This window comes from Bombina bombina, chromosome 6 (genome assembly GCF_027579735.1).
Source record: "Bombina bombina isolate aBomBom1 chromosome 6, aBomBom1.pri, whole genome shotgun sequence".
NCBI lineage: Eukaryota > Metazoa > Chordata > Amphibia > Anura > Bombinatoridae > Bombina > Bombina bombina.
The window spans coordinates 603,281,295-603,304,516 of record NC_069504.1 but is presented as its reverse complement, the minus strand read 5'-3'; the positions used below and the strand labels follow the sequence as shown (position 1 = coordinate 603,304,516).

At 37.8% G+C, this 23,222-nt stretch overlaps 1 protein-coding gene across 1 annotated transcript in view; it reads right to left on the bottom strand.

Annotated features, from left to right (window-relative positions):
- ADAMTS17 (ADAM metallopeptidase with thrombospondin type 1 motif 17) overlaps nucleotides 1-23,222 on the bottom strand; it is a 611,877-nt gene that overhangs the window by 25,856 nt on the left and 562,799 nt on the right. Inside the window, exon 22 of the mRNA XM_053717604.1 lies at nucleotides 18,154-18,306. Coding sequence (XP_053573579.1) covers nucleotides 18,154-18,306 — 153 coding nt within the window. The remainder of the gene's footprint in view (nucleotides 1-18,153; nucleotides 18,307-23,222) is intronic.

Genomic DNA, 23,222 nt, shown 5'->3' with positions numbered 1-23,222 from the left:
ATCTAAGGGTCAGCACCAGGGATTACTATATTCCCTTTTTTTCCTATCATTTCATTCACAGTGCCAATATAAAATTTCTTCTGCAATAAAGATGACATGTCCACCAGATCTGCATACCAAATCCTAAAAGGCGAAATCGGTGCTATGAGGATCACTGAAGCCCTCTCCTGCTTGATTCGAACAATGGCCCGAGGAAGAAAAGCAAATGGAGGAACAAAACTGGAGAACACTACCAAATGGAGTTCCCACTCCCCTGGATGAAAGGACTGCCTGCACAGTATTCCACCCCTGGGATGAAGCTCGCCAACAGACAGCAAGAATGGGCCTCCGTCTACTGAATTATTGTGGATACCTTTGTCATCGATAAGGAACTCTTCGTTCCTTCCTGATGATTGATGTAAACCACTAACGTCATCTTGATCGACTGAAAACGAATAAACTGGACCTAGGCTAACTGAGGCCAGGCCAGAAGAACATAGTAGATCGCTCTCAGCTCCAGAATGTTTATAGGAAGAAAAAACTCTGGTTGAGTCCAAAACCCCTGAGTCCCAAACTGCTCCCCACCCTAGAAGGCTGGCGACAGTTGTCACAAACAAAAAAGCAGACTCCCTGTGAGGGATGATCCAGAGACAACCACCACTGAAGAGAATCCCTTGTCTCCTGCTCCAGTAGTATTCGAGAAGACAAATATAGAGACTGTATAATCTCTGATTCATGGCTGAGATTGCTTAACTGCAGAGATCTGAGATAAAACCAAGCAAACGGAATGATGTCCATTGCCGTCACCATCAGCCCGTTTACCTCCATGCACTGAGCCACTGAAGGCCGAAGAGTGGACTGAATGTCTAAAGAAGTATCGATAATCTCTGATTTCCTTACATTCCATCAGAAAAATCGTTATTGATATGGAATCTATTATGGCTCCCAAAAAAGTTACCCTTGTCATGGGACTAAGGAACTCCTTTTCCAAATGTACCTTCCACCCGTAAGACCACGGGAAGGATAACATTAAGTCTGTGTGAAATCTTGTTAGCTGTAAAGATGGTGCCTGGACTAGAATGTCGTCCAGATAGGGCGTCACTGAAATGTCCCGTAACCGAAGCACCGCCAACAGCACTCCCAGAGCCTTCGTGAAAACTCTGAAAGCTGTGGCAAGACCAAAAAGAAGAGTCATGAAATGGAAACGTTTGACCAACTTGTGAATGGCACAAGCAGGTATGCATCTTTTTTTTTTCTTTAAATCCACTGTTGTCCTAAACTGATCCTCTTGGATCAAGGGAAGAATGGAACGATAGTTGCCATCTTAAAGGACGATACATTAAGAAAATCTGTTTAGACTCTTGAGATCTAAAAAGTGGTCTGAAGGTTCCCTCTTTTTTAGGAACCACAAACCGATTGGTATAAAAAAACCCAGACCCAGTACCTGTATTGGAACTGGAACAATCATTCCCAGGTCTAAGGTGTCTCTTACGCAGTGGTAGAACGCCTCACCTTTTGTCTGATCTGCAGATAATCTTGAAAACAGAAACCTGTCTCTGGGTGGAAAACTCTTGAATTCTAAATTGAGTACCTGCGGCATTATTTTCTATTGCCCAGGAATTCCGAACAACTCGATTCCAAGCCTGAGCGAAGACTGAAAGTCTGCCCCCTACAAGAGCCGATCCCGGATCGGGGGCATGTCCGTCATGCTGTCATAGATTCAACAGCAGGCTATTTGGATCTCTTTATTTTTTATTTATTTATTTTTTTAATTCTTTAAAAGTTGAAAAAGGAGATTATTTACGACAAGCCAGGTTCCAACAAGGTCTTCCCCTTGTAAGGACACGCTAAAAGCTTAGACTTAGAGCAGACATCCGTAGAACAAGGTTCTAACCATAAGGCTCTGAGAGCTGGAACAGAGAAACCTATGCTCCCAGTTTGATAACTTGAAGGGAAGAATTTGAAACAAAGGAATTAGCCAATCTGAAATCTTATATCCTATCCTGGAGTTTATCCAGGGGAGTTTCTGACTTAGTAGCATCAAACAACGCATCAAACCAATATGCCGTTGCACTAGTGACGGTAGCAAAGTACACAGCTGGTTGTCTTGGAAACCCTGGTGTACATCCCTTTTCTAATTTTTTGACCATAGGACCTATGAAAAACCCAACTCTCCTCTAAGGGTATAGTAATCCTTTTAGCTAAGCTGGAAACTACTCCATCCTGAGTCGGATATGGGAAACATCATATTAAATATAGGAAATTCGCACTAGAATAGATTACACCATTCGTATAGCCACCACTGAATCAATCACCCTAAATGATTGAAAATAATTCCAAAGAAATGTTGTCCACCACGTGGTAAAAAACATATAATGCATGAAATGCAGAGCAACACAGATTCCTAAACAGCAAACGCCTTTGAAGGAGTAATTCACTTATTTCTTAATATTACTCTTTTTTTTTTTTTTAAATATATATATATATATATATATATATATATATATATATTGGGTACTTGTAAAGTGCGGCTAATCACCCGCAAGGGTCTCAAGGCGCTGCTCATTTTATCGACCTCGAAAGGATAGCTCGCAGAGGATCGAACCTGCAACACTTGGGTTGCTACAGAGCTCAGCCACAATGCCTTAGCATGCTGAGCTATCTGTCCAGCATTCGGAAAAAAGTAAAAAAAAAAAATGACACATAAAAAACGTTACTGTCTCTTTAAACTGTAAAAGTAACTTCTTATTTCAGTGTGCAGAAGCAAGCTAAATTAGCATGTTAATATAGCTGTTTATAAACATCGCCATGACATTAAAAAAGCAACGTCTTGTGCAGCAATTCCAGATGGGAATTGCAAGGAACCGCAGGGCACTGCATGTGACTGTCTCTTTAAAATTTAAAAGTAATGTCTTATTTCTATGTGCAGAAGCAAGTAAATTAGTATGTCAACATTGCTGTTCACAAACATTGCCATGACATTAAATAAGCAATGTCTGATGCAGCAATTCCAGATGGGAATTGCAAGGAACCGCTGGGCACTGCATGTGACTGCCTCTTTAAAATTTAAAAGCAATGTCTTATTTCTATGTGCAGAAGCAAGTAAATTAGCATTGCCATGACATTAAATAATTCTTAAAAGGCAACTTTATTTTATGTATGCTCTTGTTCCATCCTAAAACACAGGAATGAAATAAGCAAATAAACAGCTGAAACTCCTTAGAGTAACTGTCACTTTAATACCCTCTTTAATTTTAAACTCCCACTTTTTATTAGTATGCAAAAAGGCGGATTAAATATTCCGGACTAAGCCTCTTCGAAAACTGTCCGGTGCAAAAACTCCATCCTATACATAACATTATTCTCCGCTAACTCTTCCGATATCAGGAAGAACAAAAAACAGAGGTGCGCAACTAAAAATGGCGCTAAACATTACTCCGTCCATCGTGGGCGTTATCATAATCCTCTCCCGGACGCCATTTATATATCAAAAAAGGCCTTCGGGGGAATAGTAACGGACTGAACAGTCTAGTCCGAAAGCGCAAGCATAACTCATAAATTGTGGCCATAAGAAATCTCCCAGTCGGCTATTATTAAACCGCCGGGAGAAAATAACATAATTCTCATACATTGTCTCACACTGAATGAATATAACTCAACGGAAAATATGCCACTATGAGATCTCCCGGTTGGCTATAATTAAACCGCTGGGAGATAGGAAACCGTGCCTGTACACTGAGCTTTATATAAGATCTCCCAGTCGGCTATTAAGAAACCGCCGGGAGATATAACCCCAGATTTATGCCGCCTCACTCTGAGCTCTTGTCTAAAGAATAGCTCTGCAGTGATTCACACTGGTCTTGTTCTATGTATGGCTCTGTAACTATAAAATGAGAGCCTAAGTGTCAAATAGGCCCAGAGCCTGCGTTTAACTGTCCCAAAGTATCCCCTGAAACTCTGAGGGAATCTCTGATAAGGGAGTTAAATCCGATGAGGAATAAAATGAAGTGCCCAACTTTGTTCTGAGTCTCTCTTCCACCCCCAGAGTAAAGTTAGCACTTACCTCATCTCCTGCTGGACAGTAAGGCAATTCCAAGGCTTGTGAGGTCCTCTCCCTCACATGGACCTGTAATTTAAAAAGAAAGTCCTGAGTAAATATCCCTCAGATTTTCTTGGTAAGGGCAGCAAACAATTACATGGTAAGCGCAGTGAGAATTATGTCCCACAAGTTCGCATTGCTTTAAAGCCACCAAAAGCTCTACTGAAGAGACTGATATGGACTATGGCTACACCCTAGAACAAAGCAGCACACTCTGGCACTTCTTTAAAAATAATAAACTCTTGATTGAAGAATCTTTTCTAACACCTCACTTTACCTCTTCCTATCACTAACCTGATAAATGTATTTCTTTTTGACACGATGAGTCCACGGCCTGCCCTGTTCTTATAGACAGGTTAAGGGTTATTGTAAACTCCAGACACCTCTGCACCTTGGCTTTTCCTTTCTCTTCCTAACTTCGGTCAAATGACTGGAGTGGGAGGGAAGGGAGGAGCTATTTAACAGCTCTGCAGTGATGCTCTTTGCCTCCTCCTGCTGACCAGGAGGTGAATATCCCATTAGTAATTAAGATGATCCGTGGACTCATCGTGTCTTAAAAAAGAAATAGGGAGGTAGTTGGATGGGGAGGTTGGGTTGACAGATGGTTTTTTGAGGATAGGTGTGACCAGTGCATGTTATAGAGATAAGGGAAATATACAGGTGCTGAGGGAGAAATTAAAAATGTGTGTGAGTATAGGGGTAAGGGTAGAAGAGAGGGAGGAGAGTAGCTGTTATGGGATGGGGTCCAGGGGACAGGTAGTGAGGTGAGAGGACAGTATAAGGGCAGAAATTTCAGTAACAGGGGCAAAAGAGCTAAATTTATGGTTATGTGGGTTTTGGATGATTGCACGCTTTTGAGGGGGTGGGAGACTGGTAGTAGGTTGGAGTCGATTTTGTCATTAAAGTGGCTGGCAAAATCTTGAGCTGAGAGAGAAGTTGTATTAGGAGGTGGACGGAAAAGAGTATTGAAAGTGGAGAACAGACATTTTGGGTTTGAAGAAACAGTAGAAATAAGAATAGGAAAGTAATGTTGCTTATTAAAATTAAAGGAATAGTAAACACCAAAAATGTTATTGTTTAAAAAGATAGATAATTCCTTTATTTACCATTCCCCAGTTTTGCATAACCAACACTGTTCTAGAAATATACTTTTTAACTCTGTAATTACCTTCTATCTAAGCCTCTGCATACTGCCTCCTTATTTCAGATCTTTTGACAGACTTGCATTTCAGGCAATTAGTGTTGACTCTTAAATAACTACATGTGCGTGAGCACAATATTATCTTTATTAAACACATGAACTAACGCCATCTAGCTGTGAAAAAACTTTAAAATTCATTCATACAAGAGGGGGCCTTCAAGGGCTTAGAAATTAGCATATAAGAATACCAAGAGAACAAAGCAAATTTGATGATAAAAGTAAACTAGACAGTTGTTTAAAATCACATGCCCTATCTGAAACATAAAAAAAATATTTTGGACTTTACTATCCCTTTAACGGCAGAATAGTAGGAGTTCAAGATTAACTTGTAGTGAAGAAAGTCAGCTGAACTCTGAGATTTTCTCCAGTGTCACTCAGCAGTACGGGAGCATCTGTGTAGGTACCATGTCAGAGAAATATGCTAAGGCTGAGGAGGAGTGTGTGATTTCCGAGCTATGGCAGGAGGGGCGAGATTGTCAAGGACTGGTGTAAGGGTGGAATTATAGTGACAGATAGATTGGTCAGGGCAGGAAAAGGATGAGATGGAAGAGAGGAGAGGTTCAAGAGAGCTAGTGAGCTGTTGCTGATCTAATTACTTAATGCTTTTGCGAAGTTTGGTGTAAGAGGTAGAAGGAGGGAGAATTGTAGGGAGGGATGTGATGTTACAAGTGAGGAGATGATGGACAGAAAGAGGAAAAGGTGAGATTGGGAAGTCTGAGATAGCTGAAAATCAGATCAAGAGAGTGGCCATCTTTGTGAGTGGGAGAGTCAGTCCATTGTGACAGGCTGAAAAAACATAATTTATGTAAGAACTTACCTGATAAATTCATTTCTTTCATATTAGCAAGAGTCCATGAGCTAGTGACGTATGGGATATACATTCCTACCAGGAAGGGCAAAGTTTCCCAAACCTCAAAATGCCTATAAATACACCCCTCACCACACCCACAATTCAGTTTAACGAATAGCCAAGAAGTGGGGTGATAAAAAAGTGCGAAAGCATATAAAATAAGGAATTGGAATAATTGTGCTTTATACAAAATCATAACCACCACAAAAAAAGGGCGGGCCTCATGGACTCTTGCTAATATGAAAGAAATGAATTTATCAGGTAAGTTCTTACATAAATTATGTTTTCTTTCATGTAATTAGCAAGAGTCCATGAGCTAGTGACGTATGGGATAATGACTACCCAAGATGTGGATCTTTCCACACAAGAGTCACTAGAGAGGGAGGGACAAAATAAAGACAGCCAATTCCTGCTGAAAATAATCCACACCCAAAATAAAGTTTAATGAAAAACATAAGCAGAAGATTCAAACTGAAGCCGCTGCCTGAAGTACTTTTCTACCAAAAACTGCTTCAGAAGAAGAAAATACATCAAAATGGTAGAATTTAGTAAAAGTATGCAAAGAGGACCAAGTTGCTGCTTTGCAAATCTGATCAACCGAAGCTTCATTCCTAAACGCCCAGGAAGTAGAAACTGACCTAGTAGAATGAGCTGTAATTTTCTGAGGCGGAGTTTTACCCGACTCAACATAGGCAAGATGAATTAAAGATTTCAACCAAGATGCCAAAGAAATGGCAGAAGCTTTCTGGCCTTTTCTAGAACCGGAAAAGATAACAAATAGACTAGAAGTCTTTCGGAAAGATTTAGTAGCTTCAACATAATATTTCAAAGCTCTAACAACATCCAAAGAATGCAACGATTTCTCCTTAGAATTCTTAGGATTAGGACATAATGAAGGAACCACAATTTCTCTACTAATGTTGTTGGAATTCACAACTTTAGGTAAAAATTCAAAAGAAGTTCGCAACACCGCCTTATCCTGATGAAAAATCAGAAAAGGAGACTCACAAGAAAGAGCAGATAATTCAGAAACTCTTCTGGCAGAAGAGATGGCCAAAAGGAACAAAACTTTCCAAGAAAGTAATTTAATGTCCAATGAATGCATAGGTTCAAATGGAGGAGCTTGAAGCGCCCCCAGAACCAAAATCAAACTCCAAGGAGGAGAAATTGACTTAATGACAGGCTTTATACGAACCAAAGCTTGTACAAAACAATGAATATCAGGAAGAATAGCAATCTTTCTGTGAAAAAGAACAGAAAGAGCAGAGATTTGTCCTTTCAAGGAACTTGCAGACAAACCCTTATCTAAACCATCCTGAAGAAACTGTAATACTCTCGGTATTCTAAAAGAATGCCAAGAAAAATGATGAGAAAGACACCAAGAAATATAAGTCTTCCAGACTCTATAATATATCTCTCTAGATACAGATTTACGAGCCTGTAACATAGTATTAATCACAGAGTCAGAGAAACCTCTGTGACCAAGAATCAAGCGTTCAATCTCCATACCTTTAAATTTAAGGATTTCAGATCCTGATGGAAAAAAGGACCTTGAGACAGAAGGTCTGGTCTTAACGGAAGAGTCCACGGTTGGCAAGAGGCCATCCGGACAAGATCCGCATACCAAAACCTGTGAGGCCATGCAGGAGCTACCAGCAGAACAAACGAGCATTCCTTCAGAATCTTGGAGATTACTCTTGGAAGAAGAACTAGAGGCGGAAAGATATAGGCAGGATGATACTTCCAAGGAAGTGATAATGCATCCACTGCCTCCGCCTGAGGATCCCGGGATCTGGACAGATACCTGGGAAGTTTCTTGTTTAGATGAGACGCCATCAGATCTATTTCTGGAAGTTCCCACATTTGAACAATCTGAAGAAATACCTCTGGGTGAAGAGACCATTCGCCCGGATGCAACGTTTGGCGACTGAGATAATCCGCTTCCCAATTGTCTATACCTGGGATATGAACCGCAGAGATTAGACAGGAGCTGGATTCCGCCCAAACCAAAATTCGAGATACTTCTTTCATAGCTAGAGGACTGTGAGTCCCTCCTTGATGATTGATGTATGCCACAGTTGTGACATTGTCTGTCTGAAAACAAATGAACGATTCTCTCTTCAGAAGAGGCCAAAACTGAAGAGCTCTGAAAATTGCACGGAGTTCCAAAATATTGATCGGTAATCTCACCTCCTGAGATTCCCAAACTCCTTGTGCCGTCAGAGATCCCCACACAGCTCCCCAACCTGTGAGACTTGCATCTGTTGAAATTACAGTCCAGGTCGGAAGCACAAAAGAAGCCCCCTGAATTAAACGATGGTGATCTGTCCACCACGTTAGAGAGTGTCGAACAATCGGTTTTAAAGATATTAATTGAGATATCTTTGTGTAATCCTTGCACCATTGATTCAACATACAGAGCTGAAGAGGTCGCATGTGAAAACGAGCAAAGGGGATCGCGTCCGATGCAGCAGTCATAAGACCTAGAATTTCCATGCATAAGGCTACCGAAGGGAATGATTGTGACTGAAGGTTTCGACAAGCTGTAATTAATTTTAGACGTCTCTTGTCTGTTAAAGACAGAGTCATGGACACTGAATCCATCTGGAAACCCAGAAAGGTTACCCTTGTCTGAGGAATCAATTAACTTTTTGGTAAATTGATCCTCCAACCATGATCTTGAAGAAACCACACAAGTCGATTCGTATGAGATTCTGCTAAATGTAAAGACTGAGCAAGTACCAAGATATCGTCCAAATAAGGAAATACCACAATACCCTGTTCTCTGATTACAGACAGAAGGGCACCGAGAACCTTTGTAAAAATTCTTGGAGCTGTAGCTAGGCCAAACGGCAGAGCCACAAACTGGTAATGCTTGTCCAGAAAAGAGAATCTCAGGAACTGATAATGATCTGGATGAATCGGAATATGCAGATATGCATCCTGTAAATCTATTGTGGACATATAATTCCCTTGCTGAACAAAAGGCAAGATAGTCCTTACAGTTACCATCTTGAACGTTGGTATCCTTACATAACGATTCAATATTGATCCAAATTTCCTTGAAAAAACGTAACCTGCCCCCTACCAGCTGAGCTGGAATGAGGGCCGCACCTTCATGTGGACTTAGAAGCAGGCTTTGCCTTTCTAGCTGGCTTGGATTTATTCCAGACTGGAGATGGTTTCCAAACTGAAACTGCTCCTGAGGATGAAGGATCAGGCTTTTGTTCTTTGTTGAAACGAAAGGAACGAAAACGATTATTAGCCCTGTTTTTACCTTTAGATTTTTTTATCCTGTGGTAAAAAAGTTCCTTTCCCACCAGTAACAGTTGAAATAATAGAATCCAACTGAGAACCAAATAATTTGTTACCCTGGAAAGAAATAGAAAGTAGAGTTGATTTAGAAGCCATATCAGCATTCCAAGTTTTAAGCCATAAAGCTCTTCTAGCTAAAATAGCTAGAGACATAAACCTGACATCAACTCTGATAATATCAAAAATGGCATCACAGATAAAATTATTAGCATGCTGAAGAAGAATAATAATATCATGAGAATCATGATGTGTTACTTGTTGCGCTAAAGTTTCCAACCAAAAAGTTGAAGCTGCAGCAACATCAGCCAAAGATATAGAAGGGCTAAGAAGATTACCTGAACACAGATAAGCTTTTCTTAGAAAGGATTCAATTTTCCTATCTAAAGGATCCTTAAACGAAGTACCATCTGACGTAGGAATAGTAGTACGTTTAGCAAGGGTAGAAATAGCCCCATCAACTTTAGGGATTTTGTCCCAAAATTCTAATCTGTCAGACGGCACAGGATATAATTGCTTAAAACGTTTAGAAGGAGTAAATGAATTACCCAATTTATCCCATTCTTTGGAAATTACTGCAGAAATAGCATTAGGAACAGGAAAAACTTCTGGAATAACCACAGGAGCTTTAAATACCTTATCCAAACGTTTAGAATTAGTATCAAGAGGACCAGAATCCTCTATTTCTAAAGCAATTAGTACTTCTTTAAGTAAAGAACGAATAAATTCCATTTTAAATAAATATGAAGATTTATCAGCATCAACCTCTGAGACAGAATCCTCTGAACCAGAAGAGTCATCAGAATCAGAATGATGATGTTCATTTAAAAAATTCATCTGTAGGGAGAGAAGTTTTAAAAGATTTTTTACGTTTACTAGAAGGAGAAATAACAGACATAGCCTTCTTTATGGATTCAGAAACAAAATCTCTTATGTTATCAGGAACATTCTGCACCTTAGATGTTGAAGGAACTGCAACAGGCAATGGTACTTTACTAAAGGAAATATTATCTGCATTAACAAGTTTGTCATGACAATCAATACAAACAACAGCCGGAGGAATAGCTACCAAAAATTTACAGCAGATACACTTAGCTTTGGTAGATCCAGCACTAGACAGCGATTTTCCTGTAGTATCTTCTGACTCAGATGCAACGTGAGACATCTTGCAATATGTAAGAGAAAAAACAACATATAAAGCAAAAATGAACAAATTCCTTAAATGACAGTTTCAGGAATGGGAAAGAATGCCAAGAACAAGCTTCTAGCAACCAGAAGCAATAAAAAATGAGACTTAAATAATGTGGAGATAAAAGCGACGCCCATATTTTTTAGCGCCAAATCAGACGCCCACATTATTTGGCGCCTAAATGCTTTTGGCGCCAAAATGACGCCACATCCGGAACGCCGACATCTTTGGCGCAAAATAACGTAAAAAAAATGACGCAACTTCCGGCGACACGTATGACGCCGGAAACGGAAAAAGAATTTTTGCGCCAAAAAGTCAGCGCCAAGAATGTGTCATATCACAGTAATTCTCAATCTCTATACTTCATGTTTTCCACGTTTCACTGTCCCTTTAAACATAATATCACATGACCGTTATGCCTTTATAAGCCCTCCTCTCTAATTCATCGATGCTTGGTAATTTGATTCACATGAGGAGTGATCACAACTTTCAAGAAGCTCTCTCCATTTTCGTCAAGTTGTTTTCTAACTTTATATCTGCAAAGTTCTCTTCAATCACAGGACAGCATACTTCATTCTGAAACGCTAACTGACATACAGCGTGTCTGCAGTAGTTCGGCGTCTGACGTCATCAGCACTCCGGGAGTCAGTGTCGCAGCTCCTCTCTGTTGCCGGATTCTACACTGCTTCTCAGGACAACTGAATTGCTAGCAAGCAAAGTCTTCATAAGTACACGCTGGTCATGAAGTGTTGGGTATCGTACTAAACATAAAGTTATTGCTGAAGTTACACTAATTTCATATGTTCCTAAGACTGTATATACTAACAAATCAAGCTTATACATATACGTTACTAATGGAAAGTGTGCATGTTTAACATCTTCTGCATATATCCTGGTTATTTCTGCATACAATACACTGCCATAACAATTCTGTTGCATTCATAAATAAGGTTGCATATGAACTTTACTAACCTGAACATTTAAGCATCGTACCTGAGTGATAAGCTACAATCTATTTAAAGAGATACTAACAGAGCTTCAATTACATAAAGTTATAATTTATTCTATATCCAAAGAGATTATCTATTGTTTAGCAAATGCTATTATATTACTTAGGAGAGTATTAGCACATTCACATTGTTGTGCATATCTCCAGCAACTAAAGATAGTTGTTATTACTTTTGACCTAAACAGGTCACCCTCAGTCAATGAGCAGAATAAGGTTCCTAGTTTATCAAGGTACCTAGGTTTGGTGTGAGACTGAGTGGAGTAGATACAACTGGGTTCATATTAATTATATAATAAATCCTCACATATTACCAAGCCACCCTTAACCCACTTGTATCTATAATGGATGTTACTGAATTGTCCAACCGTGTTGGAACCCTTTCTCAAAATATGTATATAATGATCCAGGGTCTTAGGGACCTCCAAGTTGAAAATCAGGAATTACGAAAATATATTAGGGATCATGTACCTGCTCAAACTTTACCATCACCTCTTGTTTCTCCTGAGCCACAAATATGTCCACCTGAGAGATTTTCTGGAGACAGAACTCAATTTAGAGACTTTAAAAATTCATGTACTTTATTATTTTCATTGAAACCAAGAACCTATCCTACCGAAAGGGTTAAAGTTCTAACGGTAATTTCTTATCTCACTGGTGAAGCCAAGGCATGGGCTAATGCATACTATGAGAAAGAAGATCCTATCTTAAACTCATTAGAATCATTTTTTAATGCCATGTCCTTACTATATGAAGATCACGACAAACAAGCTTCAGCAGAAAATTCTATCAGACATCTGCGACAAGGTAGACGCCCTGTAGAAGAATATATAACTGATTTCAAAAGATGGGCACCTGACACACAGTGGAATAACCCAGCTTTGACAAATCAATTCCGTATTGGATTAGCGGATGCTCTAAAAGATGAATTGGCACGTGTGGTTATTCCTAAGGACTTAGAAAATCTTATGACCTTGTCTATATCTATTGATCGTCGTTTGAGGGAAAGGAAGATTGAAAGAGGGTCATCAGAATTATCCACCAAGAAAGCCTATAGCTCTCATTCAGTTTCCACTGCCCGTTCAACAGATGAGCCTATGGAGATAGGTTTTGTCAAAGGTCCTCTTAAACCTGAAGAAAAGGCTAGACGAAGACAACTTAATCTTTGTTTATATTGTGCTGCTAAGGACCACGGAGTAAAGGAGTGTCCAATTCTGTTAAAATCAAAAAAGGGTAAGCAAGAGATAGCTCATTTAAATGAGACTGTTATAAAAAACTCATCTCACTTTACTCTGTTTGTCTACAGTGGGATCAACATCAACTTAAAGCCCAGGTGGTAATCGATTCAGGAGCAACTAATAATTTCATTCATTCATCCTTTGTTGAAAATCACAAGATTCCTATAATTAAAAAATTAATTGCATTACCTATTCGAGTTGTTGATGGTTCTTTTATCAATTCAGGTCCTGTTACCCATCATACAGATCCATTATCATTAACATTTTCATCAGGTCACTCTGAATTGTGTACCTTTGAGGTTATTCATTCTCCTTTGTACCCCATAATTCTAGGACTTTCATGGCTAAAGAAACATCAACCAAACATCTCATGGAATAGTGGTACTATTTCCTTCGACTCACCATATTGTAAAAAACACTGTACACAATCACAAACTATATTACAGGTTGATATCACAAATATACCAACAGAGTACTCAGATTTTTATGATGTTTTTGATAAGGTTGAGGCTCAATCTCTACCTCCCCACAGACCCTACGACTGTCCTATCGATTTAAAACCAAACAGTAAAATCCCTTATGGTCGTATATATCCACTCTCTGAACCAGAACTGCTTCATCTCAAAGGATATCTTGAGGAAAATCTAAAGAAAGGTTTTATTCGGCCTTCTACATCTTCAGCTGGTGCCGGGATCTTTTTCGTGAAGAATAAAGATGACAGTCTCAGGCCTATAATTGACTATAGACAACTGAACAACTGTACAATAAAAAATAGATATCCTTTACCTCTTATTCCAGAACTCATAGAGAGGTTACAGGGTGCTACCATTTTCACCAAACTGGATTTAAGAGGTGCATATAATTTAATTAGAATTCGCAAAGGTGATGAATGGTTAACTGCCTTTCGCACTAGGTATGGTCTCTATGAGTATTGTGTCATGCCTTTTGGTTTGTGCAATGCACCTGCAACTTTTCAGTTTTTCATTAATGATGTTTTCAAAGATTTACTTGACACATACATTGTCATTTATTTGGACGATATTCTCATTTATTCAAATTCCAAAGAGGATCACATACAACATGTCAGAACAGTTCTTTCAAGATTAAGACAGAACAACTTATATGTTAAGGCAGAAAAATGTATATTCAATTCTGATACTATTTCTTTCCTGGGGTATCATATTTCACCAAAAGGAATATCCATGGAGGACAACAAAGTACAAGCTATCACTAACTGGCCTATTCCAAAAAATAAGAAAGAGCTCCAGAGATTCCTAGGATTCTCAAATTTTTATAGAAAATTTATTAAAGGTTTCTCTACTATCGCAAAACCTCTCACACTACTCACCCGAAAGAATAACAAATACCACTGGAACCAACAGGCAGATGATTCTTTTAACGCTCTCAAACATAGTTTCATTACCGCTCCAATTCTACAATTCCCAGATCCATCGAAACAATATACATTAGAAGTAGATGCATCCGAATTTGCAATAGGAGCCATTCTGTCTCAAAGAGATTCTTCTACCAACATGCTTCATCCTGTTGCATATTATTCTCGGGTTATGAATTCGGCCGAAATTAATTACCCAATTGGGGAAAAAGAACTTCTAGCCATCAAGGCTGCATTAGAATTTTGGAGACATCTATTAGAAGGCGCAAGATTTCCAATCATCATATTTACAGATCATCGTAATCTACAATATCTAAAAACTAACAAAAGTCTTTCTTCCAGACAAGTCAGATGGAGTTTATTCTTTACTAGATTTGATTTTATAATCACTTATCGTCCAGGAGTAAGAAATACAAAGGCAGATGCTCTATCTAGATATTCAACTCCATTAACTGAGAGTTCTGAACTAAACTCAATAATACCACCAGAAAAATTCATTGGCCTCTTAGTGGGAAAAACATCTATTCTCAAAGAACAACAACAGAATGATCCATTGATTAATGATTCTAGGATTCATAAAGGTAATGATGGATTTTTTTACCATGGTCATGCACTGTATGTTCCAGAATCTCTTAGGAATGACATTTTAGCTATGGCACATGATATTCCACTTTCAGGACATCCTGGTTTCAAGAAAACTCTTCATTTAATTCAAAGGGATTTCTGGTGGCCGCATATGATTCAGTCTGTAAAACAGTACATACAAGGGTGTGCTGTATGTACCAAATGTAAATCTCAAAGAATTCACCCTTATGGTTTACTTCTATCTCTTCCAATCGCTGACAGACCTTGGCAAGATATTGCCCTAGACTTCATTGTCGATCTACCTCCCTCTTCTAACAACACAGTCATCCTGGTTGTTGTGGATCTCTTTTCAAAAATGGCACATTTTATACCTATTCACACTTTGCCAACAGCTTCAGAAACAGCAGATTTGTTCATCAAACATATTGTCAGATTGCATGGGTTACCTAAGTCTATTACGACTGACAGGGGTACACAATTTACCTCTCGATTTTGGACACAACTCTGTTCTAGTTTGCATATTGATCGCCGTTTGAGTTCAGCTTACCATCCTCAAACAAACGGTCAGACCGAAAGGACTAATCAGAGTTTAGAGCAATATCTAAGATGCTACTGTACATTTCAGCAAGACAACTGGTCTTCTCTTCTACCTACTGCTGAATTCTCATATAATAACACCATTAATTCATCTACCAATACAACTCCATTTTTCATTAACTATGGGTTTCATCCCTCTTATCATCTTCTTCAAAGATCAGAAAGTTCTTGTCCCTTGGTAAATGACACTGTGAATACAATTGCTGAAGGATTCATTCAACTAAAACAGATTTTACTACAATCTCAAGAAAGGCAAAAACGTTATTATGACTTAAGGAGAACGAAACCTCCTGAGTATAAGGTGGGAGATCTAGTTTGGTTGTCTTCTAAACACTTGAAGCTTCACATTCCCAGTAAAAAGCTTGGTTCTCTGTTTATTGGTCCTTACAAAATTATTAGGATTGTTAATGCTAATGCTGTCACTTTACAACTACCAAGTTCTTTTAAGATACATCCAACATTTCATGTATCCCTTTTGAAACCTTATGTTCCAGTCAGAGATCAAGTCTTGACAACTCAAGTTCCGACACTCATTGAGGATGAAGTATCATATGAAGTTGATTCCATTTTGGATTCTAGATTCTATAAGAATTCTCTACAGTATTTAGTTCGGTGGAAAAATTATTCATCAGAAGAGGATTCTTGGGAACCATCCACTAACTTATCAGCCCCTAGATTGGTATCTCTGTTTCATCGCAGACATCCAGACCGTCCCAAACCCTGAGCAGATCGTTAAGGGGGGTGTCCTGTCATATCACAGTAATTCTCAATCTCTATACTTCATGTTTTCCACGTTTCACTGTCCCTTTAAACATAATATCACATGACCGTTATGCCTTTATAAGCCCTCCTCTCTAATTCATCGATGCTTGGTAATTTGATTCACATGAGGAGTGATCACAACTTTCAAGAAGCTCTCTCCATTTTCGTCAAGTTGTTTTCTAACTTTATATCTGCAAAGTTCTCTTCAATCACAGGACAGCATACTTCATTCTGAAACGCTAACTGACATACAGCGTGTCTGCAGTAGTTCGGCGTCTGACGTCATCAGCACTCCGGGAGTCAGTGTCGCAGCTCCTCTCTGTTGCCGGATTCTACACTGCTTCTCAGGACAACTGAATTGCTAGCAAGCAAAGTCTTCATAAGTACACGCTGGTCATGAAGTGTTGGGTATCGTACTAAACATAAAGTTATTGCTGAAGTTACACTAATTTCATATGTTCCTAAGACTGTATATACTAACAAATCAAGCTTATACATATACGTTACTAATGGAAAGTGTGCATGTTTAACATCTTCTGCATATATCCTGGTTATTTCTGCATACAATACACTGCCATAACAATTCTGTTGCATTCATAAATAAGGTTGCATATGAACTTTACTAACCTGAACATTTAAGCATCGTACCTGAGTGATAAGCTACAATCTATTTAAAGAGATACTAACAGAGCTTCAATTACATAAAGTTATAATTTATTCTATATCCAAAGAGATTATCTATTGTTTAGCAAATGCTATTATATTACTTAGGAGAGTATTAGCACATTCACATTGTTGTGCATATCTCCAGCAACTAAAGATAGTTGTTATTACTTTTGACCTAAACAGGTCACCCTCAGTCAATGAGCAGAATAAGGTTCCTAGTTTATCAAGGTACCTAGGTTTGGTGTGAGACTGAGTGGAGTAGATACAACTGGGTTCATATTAATTATATAATAAATCCTCACAGAATGACGTAATAAAATGAAGCATTTTCAGCCCCCGCGAGCCTAACAGCCCACAGGGAAAAAAGTGTCAAATTTTTGAAGGTAAGAAAAAAATGATTAATTCAAATGCATTATCCCAAATATGAAACTGACTGTCTGAAAAATAAGGAAAGTTGAACATTCTGAGTGTCACAGAAAATAAGATTTACTTACCCCAGGACACTCATCTACTGAAACGAGAATCAGCAGAGGTAATGGTATATATAAGAGTATATCGTCGATCTGAAAAGGGAGGTAAGAGATGAATCTCTACGACCGATAACAGAGAACCTATGAAATAGACCCCGTAGAAGGAGATCACTGCATTCAAATAGGCAATACTCTCTTCACATCCCTCTGACATTCACTGCACGCTGAGAGGAAAACCGGGCTCCAACTTGCTGCGGAGCGCATATCAACGTAGAATCTAGCACAAACTTACTTCACCACCTCCATCGGAGGCAAAGTTTGTAAAACTGAATTGTGGGTGTGGTGAGGGGTGTATTTATAGGCATTTTGAGGTTTGGGAAACTTTGCCCCTCCTGGTAGGAATGTATATCCCATACGTCACTAGCTCATGGACTCTTGCTAATTACATGAAAGAAAGGAAGTGAGTTGCAGAAGTTGTTTTGCAGAGGAGGAAGTGGGATTGTCAACAGGGAGGTTTGAAGTCACCAAGAATGGGGGCAGGAGTGTCTGAGGAAAGGAAATAAGGTAACTAGGCAGCAAAGTGAACTAGAAATTGAGTTGAGGAGCCAGGGGGCGGTATATGACTGCAACAAGTATAGAGAGGGGAGAGACTAAGCGAATCATGTGGGTTTCGAATGAGGAAAAATTGAGGGAAGAGATAGACTGAATTTGTTGAAAGGTGCAAGTTTAAGGTAAAAGTTCACAATCACATAATATCTGGAAGCAAATAAAATTTATGAACCAATAAATGTTACAATCCTGCTTACCTTAGACCAGTCTCCTGTCTTCCACTCAAAGCACCCAGTGTAGTCCTCACATTCCTCTTCCTCTCGTGGCTTTGTGGCAGCTTCACATTTGCCTTTAGTGTTGGTGCAGGAAATCCGCCTTTTCTTGATGCCATGGCCACAGTCCGAGGAGCACTACAAAACATTAGGTGGCACATTGTTAGAGAGTATCCTAAACAGCTAAATAACTCCAAGCTATTCCATAAAACACAATATCCAAATGCTTAACTCACTGATTACTTACAGGTTTTGCCCAACAGATGATTACTGCCCCTCCCCTTCAGTACCTGGGTCCCTCACTCCACTTTGAGAGTGCAATCCTTTGTCATGTTTTGTATGTATTCTCTAGAGAAACCACAGCTATCTAGAGATACCCTCACAGGTACAGGTAAGCATTGTTTATTAGGTTGGGGGTTACAATATTATTTATATTGATCTCAGCGGTGACCACCTGTAATATTATATATTTTGTCTATAGAATACCTCAGTGGTGTAATCCAATAATATTAGTACATCTCAAGAGGGTCCTCCAAGTGTGTTAGTATGTATTGATTATGAATATTAATAACTATAAAATTATTGTCAATTATCCATATTAATATTCAATCACACTTTAAAACAGTATATATATATATATATATATATATATATATATATATCAATTGATTATTACAATATAACACGCTATAAAAATCTTTAGATCAATTAATATTCAATTAAATCGTCTGTAATTCTGTATTATGGACACAATATAATCTATAAATGTATCTTAACTCAAAAAATGATTTAACTATCAAATATCACAATTGAATTTCACTAGAACGATTTACAATTAGCCAGAAATATTAACCAATTCAATATATAGCTTATTTAACAAAGTTTGGACAACGCATATACAGTATCCAAATCTCACAATAAAATATTATCTTAACTCCCACAAATCTAATGGAATTTCCAGGAAAATATAATTCAACTGTCTAGCCCACAATAATTTTATATAACTTCAAATATCACCTCTATGCTGTTGACACCCAGATCTACCTCTCCACCCCTGCTCTCTCTCCCTCTGTCCTTTCTCATGTCAGTGACTGCTTATCTGGTATTTCCTCCTGGATGGCCTCTCACCACCTAAAGATTAACATGTCGAAGACTGAGCTCCTTCTTATCCCCCCCCACAAGCTCTACGCCGACTTCTGATTTCTCTATCCCTGTTGACGGACTCACCATTTCCCCATCGCCCCAAGTCCGCTGCCTCGGAGTTACACTTGACTCCAATCTATCCTTCGTCCGCCACATCCAATTGCTTTCTACATCCTGCCGCAACCATCTACAAAATATTTCAAAGATTCACACTTTTCTGAGCGCTAACACCACAAAGCAAATAATCCACTCCCTTGTTACTTTCCGACTTGACTACTGCAATAACCTACTTACTGGCCTTCCTCTTTCCTAATTGCCGCTGCCAGGCTAATCCACCTTTCGCGTCACTTTTTATCTGCTGCACCTCCCTGCGAGTCCCTTCATTGGCTCCCCATTCACAGCAGAATTAAATTCAAAATTCTCACCCTTACATACAAAGCTCTCACTAATGCCGCTCCCCTCTACCTTTCCTCTCTAATAAACAAGTATACTCCAGCCCGCCCACTAAGATCCAACAATGATCTGCTCCTTGCATCCTCGACTATCACCTCTTCCCATGCTAGACTGCAGGACTTTTGTCATGCAGCACCTACCCTCTGGAACACTCTCCCTCGAACTGTCAGACTTTGCCCTAATCTTTCTTCCTTTAAATGCTTCCTGAAGACTTTTCTGTTCAGAGAAGCCTACCAACCAACTCAATAATATTTCTCTTACCTAAAAACATTTCCCTCATCTAACTCTGCATTAACATCTTTCTCAATCTTTCAGTCCTCACCTCCTGTTTCTCAACCTCCTACCCTTCTAGATTGTAAGTTCCCATGGGAATAGGGCCCTTAATTCCTCCTGTATGTGTTTGTACATTTTGTCCTGTCTCTTACAAGTTTTATATCATTGTTTTATTTAAATTAATTGTATCCATTGACAGCGCTGCAGAATATGTTGGAGCTTCATAAATAAAGTATAATAATAATAAAAAATAATAATTAAACAGCCAGAGATATCTAAATACTATAGGCAAACTAATAGATTAATCAATACAGCAAGAATAAATATTATATAGCCAACTTTACATACAATTTCTAATATATATTATAGCAACTTCAAATCAATATATAAGTATAAAATCTCTCTTTTCCACAATGGTAAATTTACTTAATGTTAAATGTAATTATTACTACGCTAGTCTATGAAATATTTAATTATAACTATAAATTACATTTTTAAATACAGCTTCAGTTAAAGTACTGATATAAAGAATATTTTTGCTATAAACTATTTAATTATAAAAACATTAAACCGCTATACGTCGCCTGTTACCAATATTTGAGAGTTTCAGTATCCAAAATTTCTCTATTGTCATACAAAGGAAGATATGCACAATTAATAAATTAAAGAGAAATTAAGTGAGAGCCCAGTAATCTTTGATTTAGAAAGAGGGTCCCAACAGAGGTTTGCAACAAGGCAGCAGGGAACAGAAAGGCTAGAAAACCAGTAAGTCAGCAAAAAGAAGGGCAACCACCCACTCTCTTCCATGTGCAGAGCTTATATCAGTGATTAACTCCTCCTCCATTACTGAATCATTCAATAGAAGACGCTCTGAGTCTGAGCTCACCTCTCATTGGATATTGGTAATGCATAGGTAATTTTAATCCCCTGACAACCAAAATACCCATTGGCTGCATTACCTTCTATCGATCACCGGGGGCAACAGGAATATTGAATTGAGTTTTATTAGTAAAATATTTAATGTTATCCAAATACTGGAATGTATATTTTCTTTATATATATTTAATAAAGCGTTCTTTTACTATGTTTATACTTTCCTAGTATTACTAAGATATTGGGTCAAATATATGGCCCATCTAATTTAACTAAGTATGTATTTTTAAGACTAGACATGGGTATAATTTGATATCTGTCAATATATATATATATATATATATATATATATATATATATATATATATATAATACAAATATACCTATCTAATGTATGCTCCGAGACAATCCTCTCTCTATAATATATCTGGAGGTATGTATTTAAGCAATATATATATATATTATATATATATATATATATATATATATATATATATATATATACATATATATACATATATATATATACACATATATATACATATATATATATATATATATATATATATATATATATATATATATATATATATATATATATATATATAAAAGAGAAAGAAATAAAGGTTAGGTAACTATAATCCAACATTTAAGTTATTATTAATATATATATATATATATATATATATATATACACACCACCGTTTTGGCAAATGCACTCACCAAGCCAAACATTAAAACCGGGGTGCTATGTGAAAGTTGTATAGTCAATATCACTCCATTCCTCCAGTAGTTCAGTGAATTTGGAATAGTATAATTTCAGCAGTATTTATATGGTATACTTTTACATCTCTTAGTTATCTTTATATTATACACATCTCATGTGAGTAGTATTCTGTAGTAATTAATTATATAGATATATTTATATCTGATCTTATTCCATTTAATATAAATATACTCAACATTTAGGGCACACCACATTTCTCCAATTTTGAGTGCACAAAGACATAACCATGATACACTTCATAGTACAAATTATATAGGTATTGTCCCTTTCAGAATATAGAACCTTTTATACAATCTAAATATAATTTGTCAAACGTTTCAAACATCTCCAATACAGTTATTCATTTAATATCTGACACTTATTTAATATAGTATATAAGCAATTAGACATCTCCCAGACCCATATATTGGCACATTCATAAGTCTTGGTATATTGAATATGTTTTCAAATTATATAGACAATTTATATTATATGGACCTATAATATTAAGAGAATTTGAAGCTGACACCAAGTCTGGCTATGTATTTGACTCAGTATGAATGAATTAACTCTGACATGCGAAATATTTAAATTTGCTTGTCATCCTGGAATTTTTTCCAAACTGCAATACTTTCGTCTTCCTCATTGCCCATGCAGGAAGTTAATTTCATGGGAGTTCAAACCTGAGAATACAATGTGATAAGGTCCCTTTGAAGTGACCTCATCTTACTTAAGTACCTCATCTTACTTCTCTTTGTTTGTATTTTCAGATAAATTGATTAGTGATGTGTAGCCATCAGCAGGCAGTCTGAGTTAAAAAGTCTGATTTCAGGTCCTTAATGAAACCTACACTAGCCAGATTTATACATCCCAGGAATGTTTCATGTAAAGGAAATATTAACTTATATAATATATAAATAAATAAATAAATAAATATATATATATATATTTGGCAGTGTCATCCTGATTTACCTGATAACAGATTCTTCCATCAGACTGCCAGATAGTGAAAAGTGATTATTCAAAGGTGTTCAATGGGGTTGTGAGGTCAGGCTACTTGAGTTCATTCACATCAAACTCATGAAACCATGTTTTTATGGACTTTGCATTGTTCACAGTTATCCTTGAACAGGGAAAAGCCTTCCCAAAACTGTTGCAACAAAGTTGGAAGCACCCAGTTGTCTAAAATGTCTATGCATCATGTAGCATTAAGATGACCAAACCATTATCCCTCCTCTACCAAACTTTATAGTAGGCACTATGCATTACTGGTAAGTAGCGTTCTCCTGGCATCTACCACATCCATCTATCAGACAGCTAAATAGTGAAGCATAATTAATCATTCCAGAGAACACATTTCCACTGTTCTAGTGCCCAGTGATGGCGTGCTTTACACTACTCCAGCCAATACCTGGCATTGCACATGTTGATGTGTGGCTTATGTAGAGCTGCACGGTCATGGAGACCCCATTTCATGCAGCTCCCAACACACAGATATTGTGCTGATGTTGCTTCCAGAAGCAATTTGGAACTCTGAAGTGAGTGA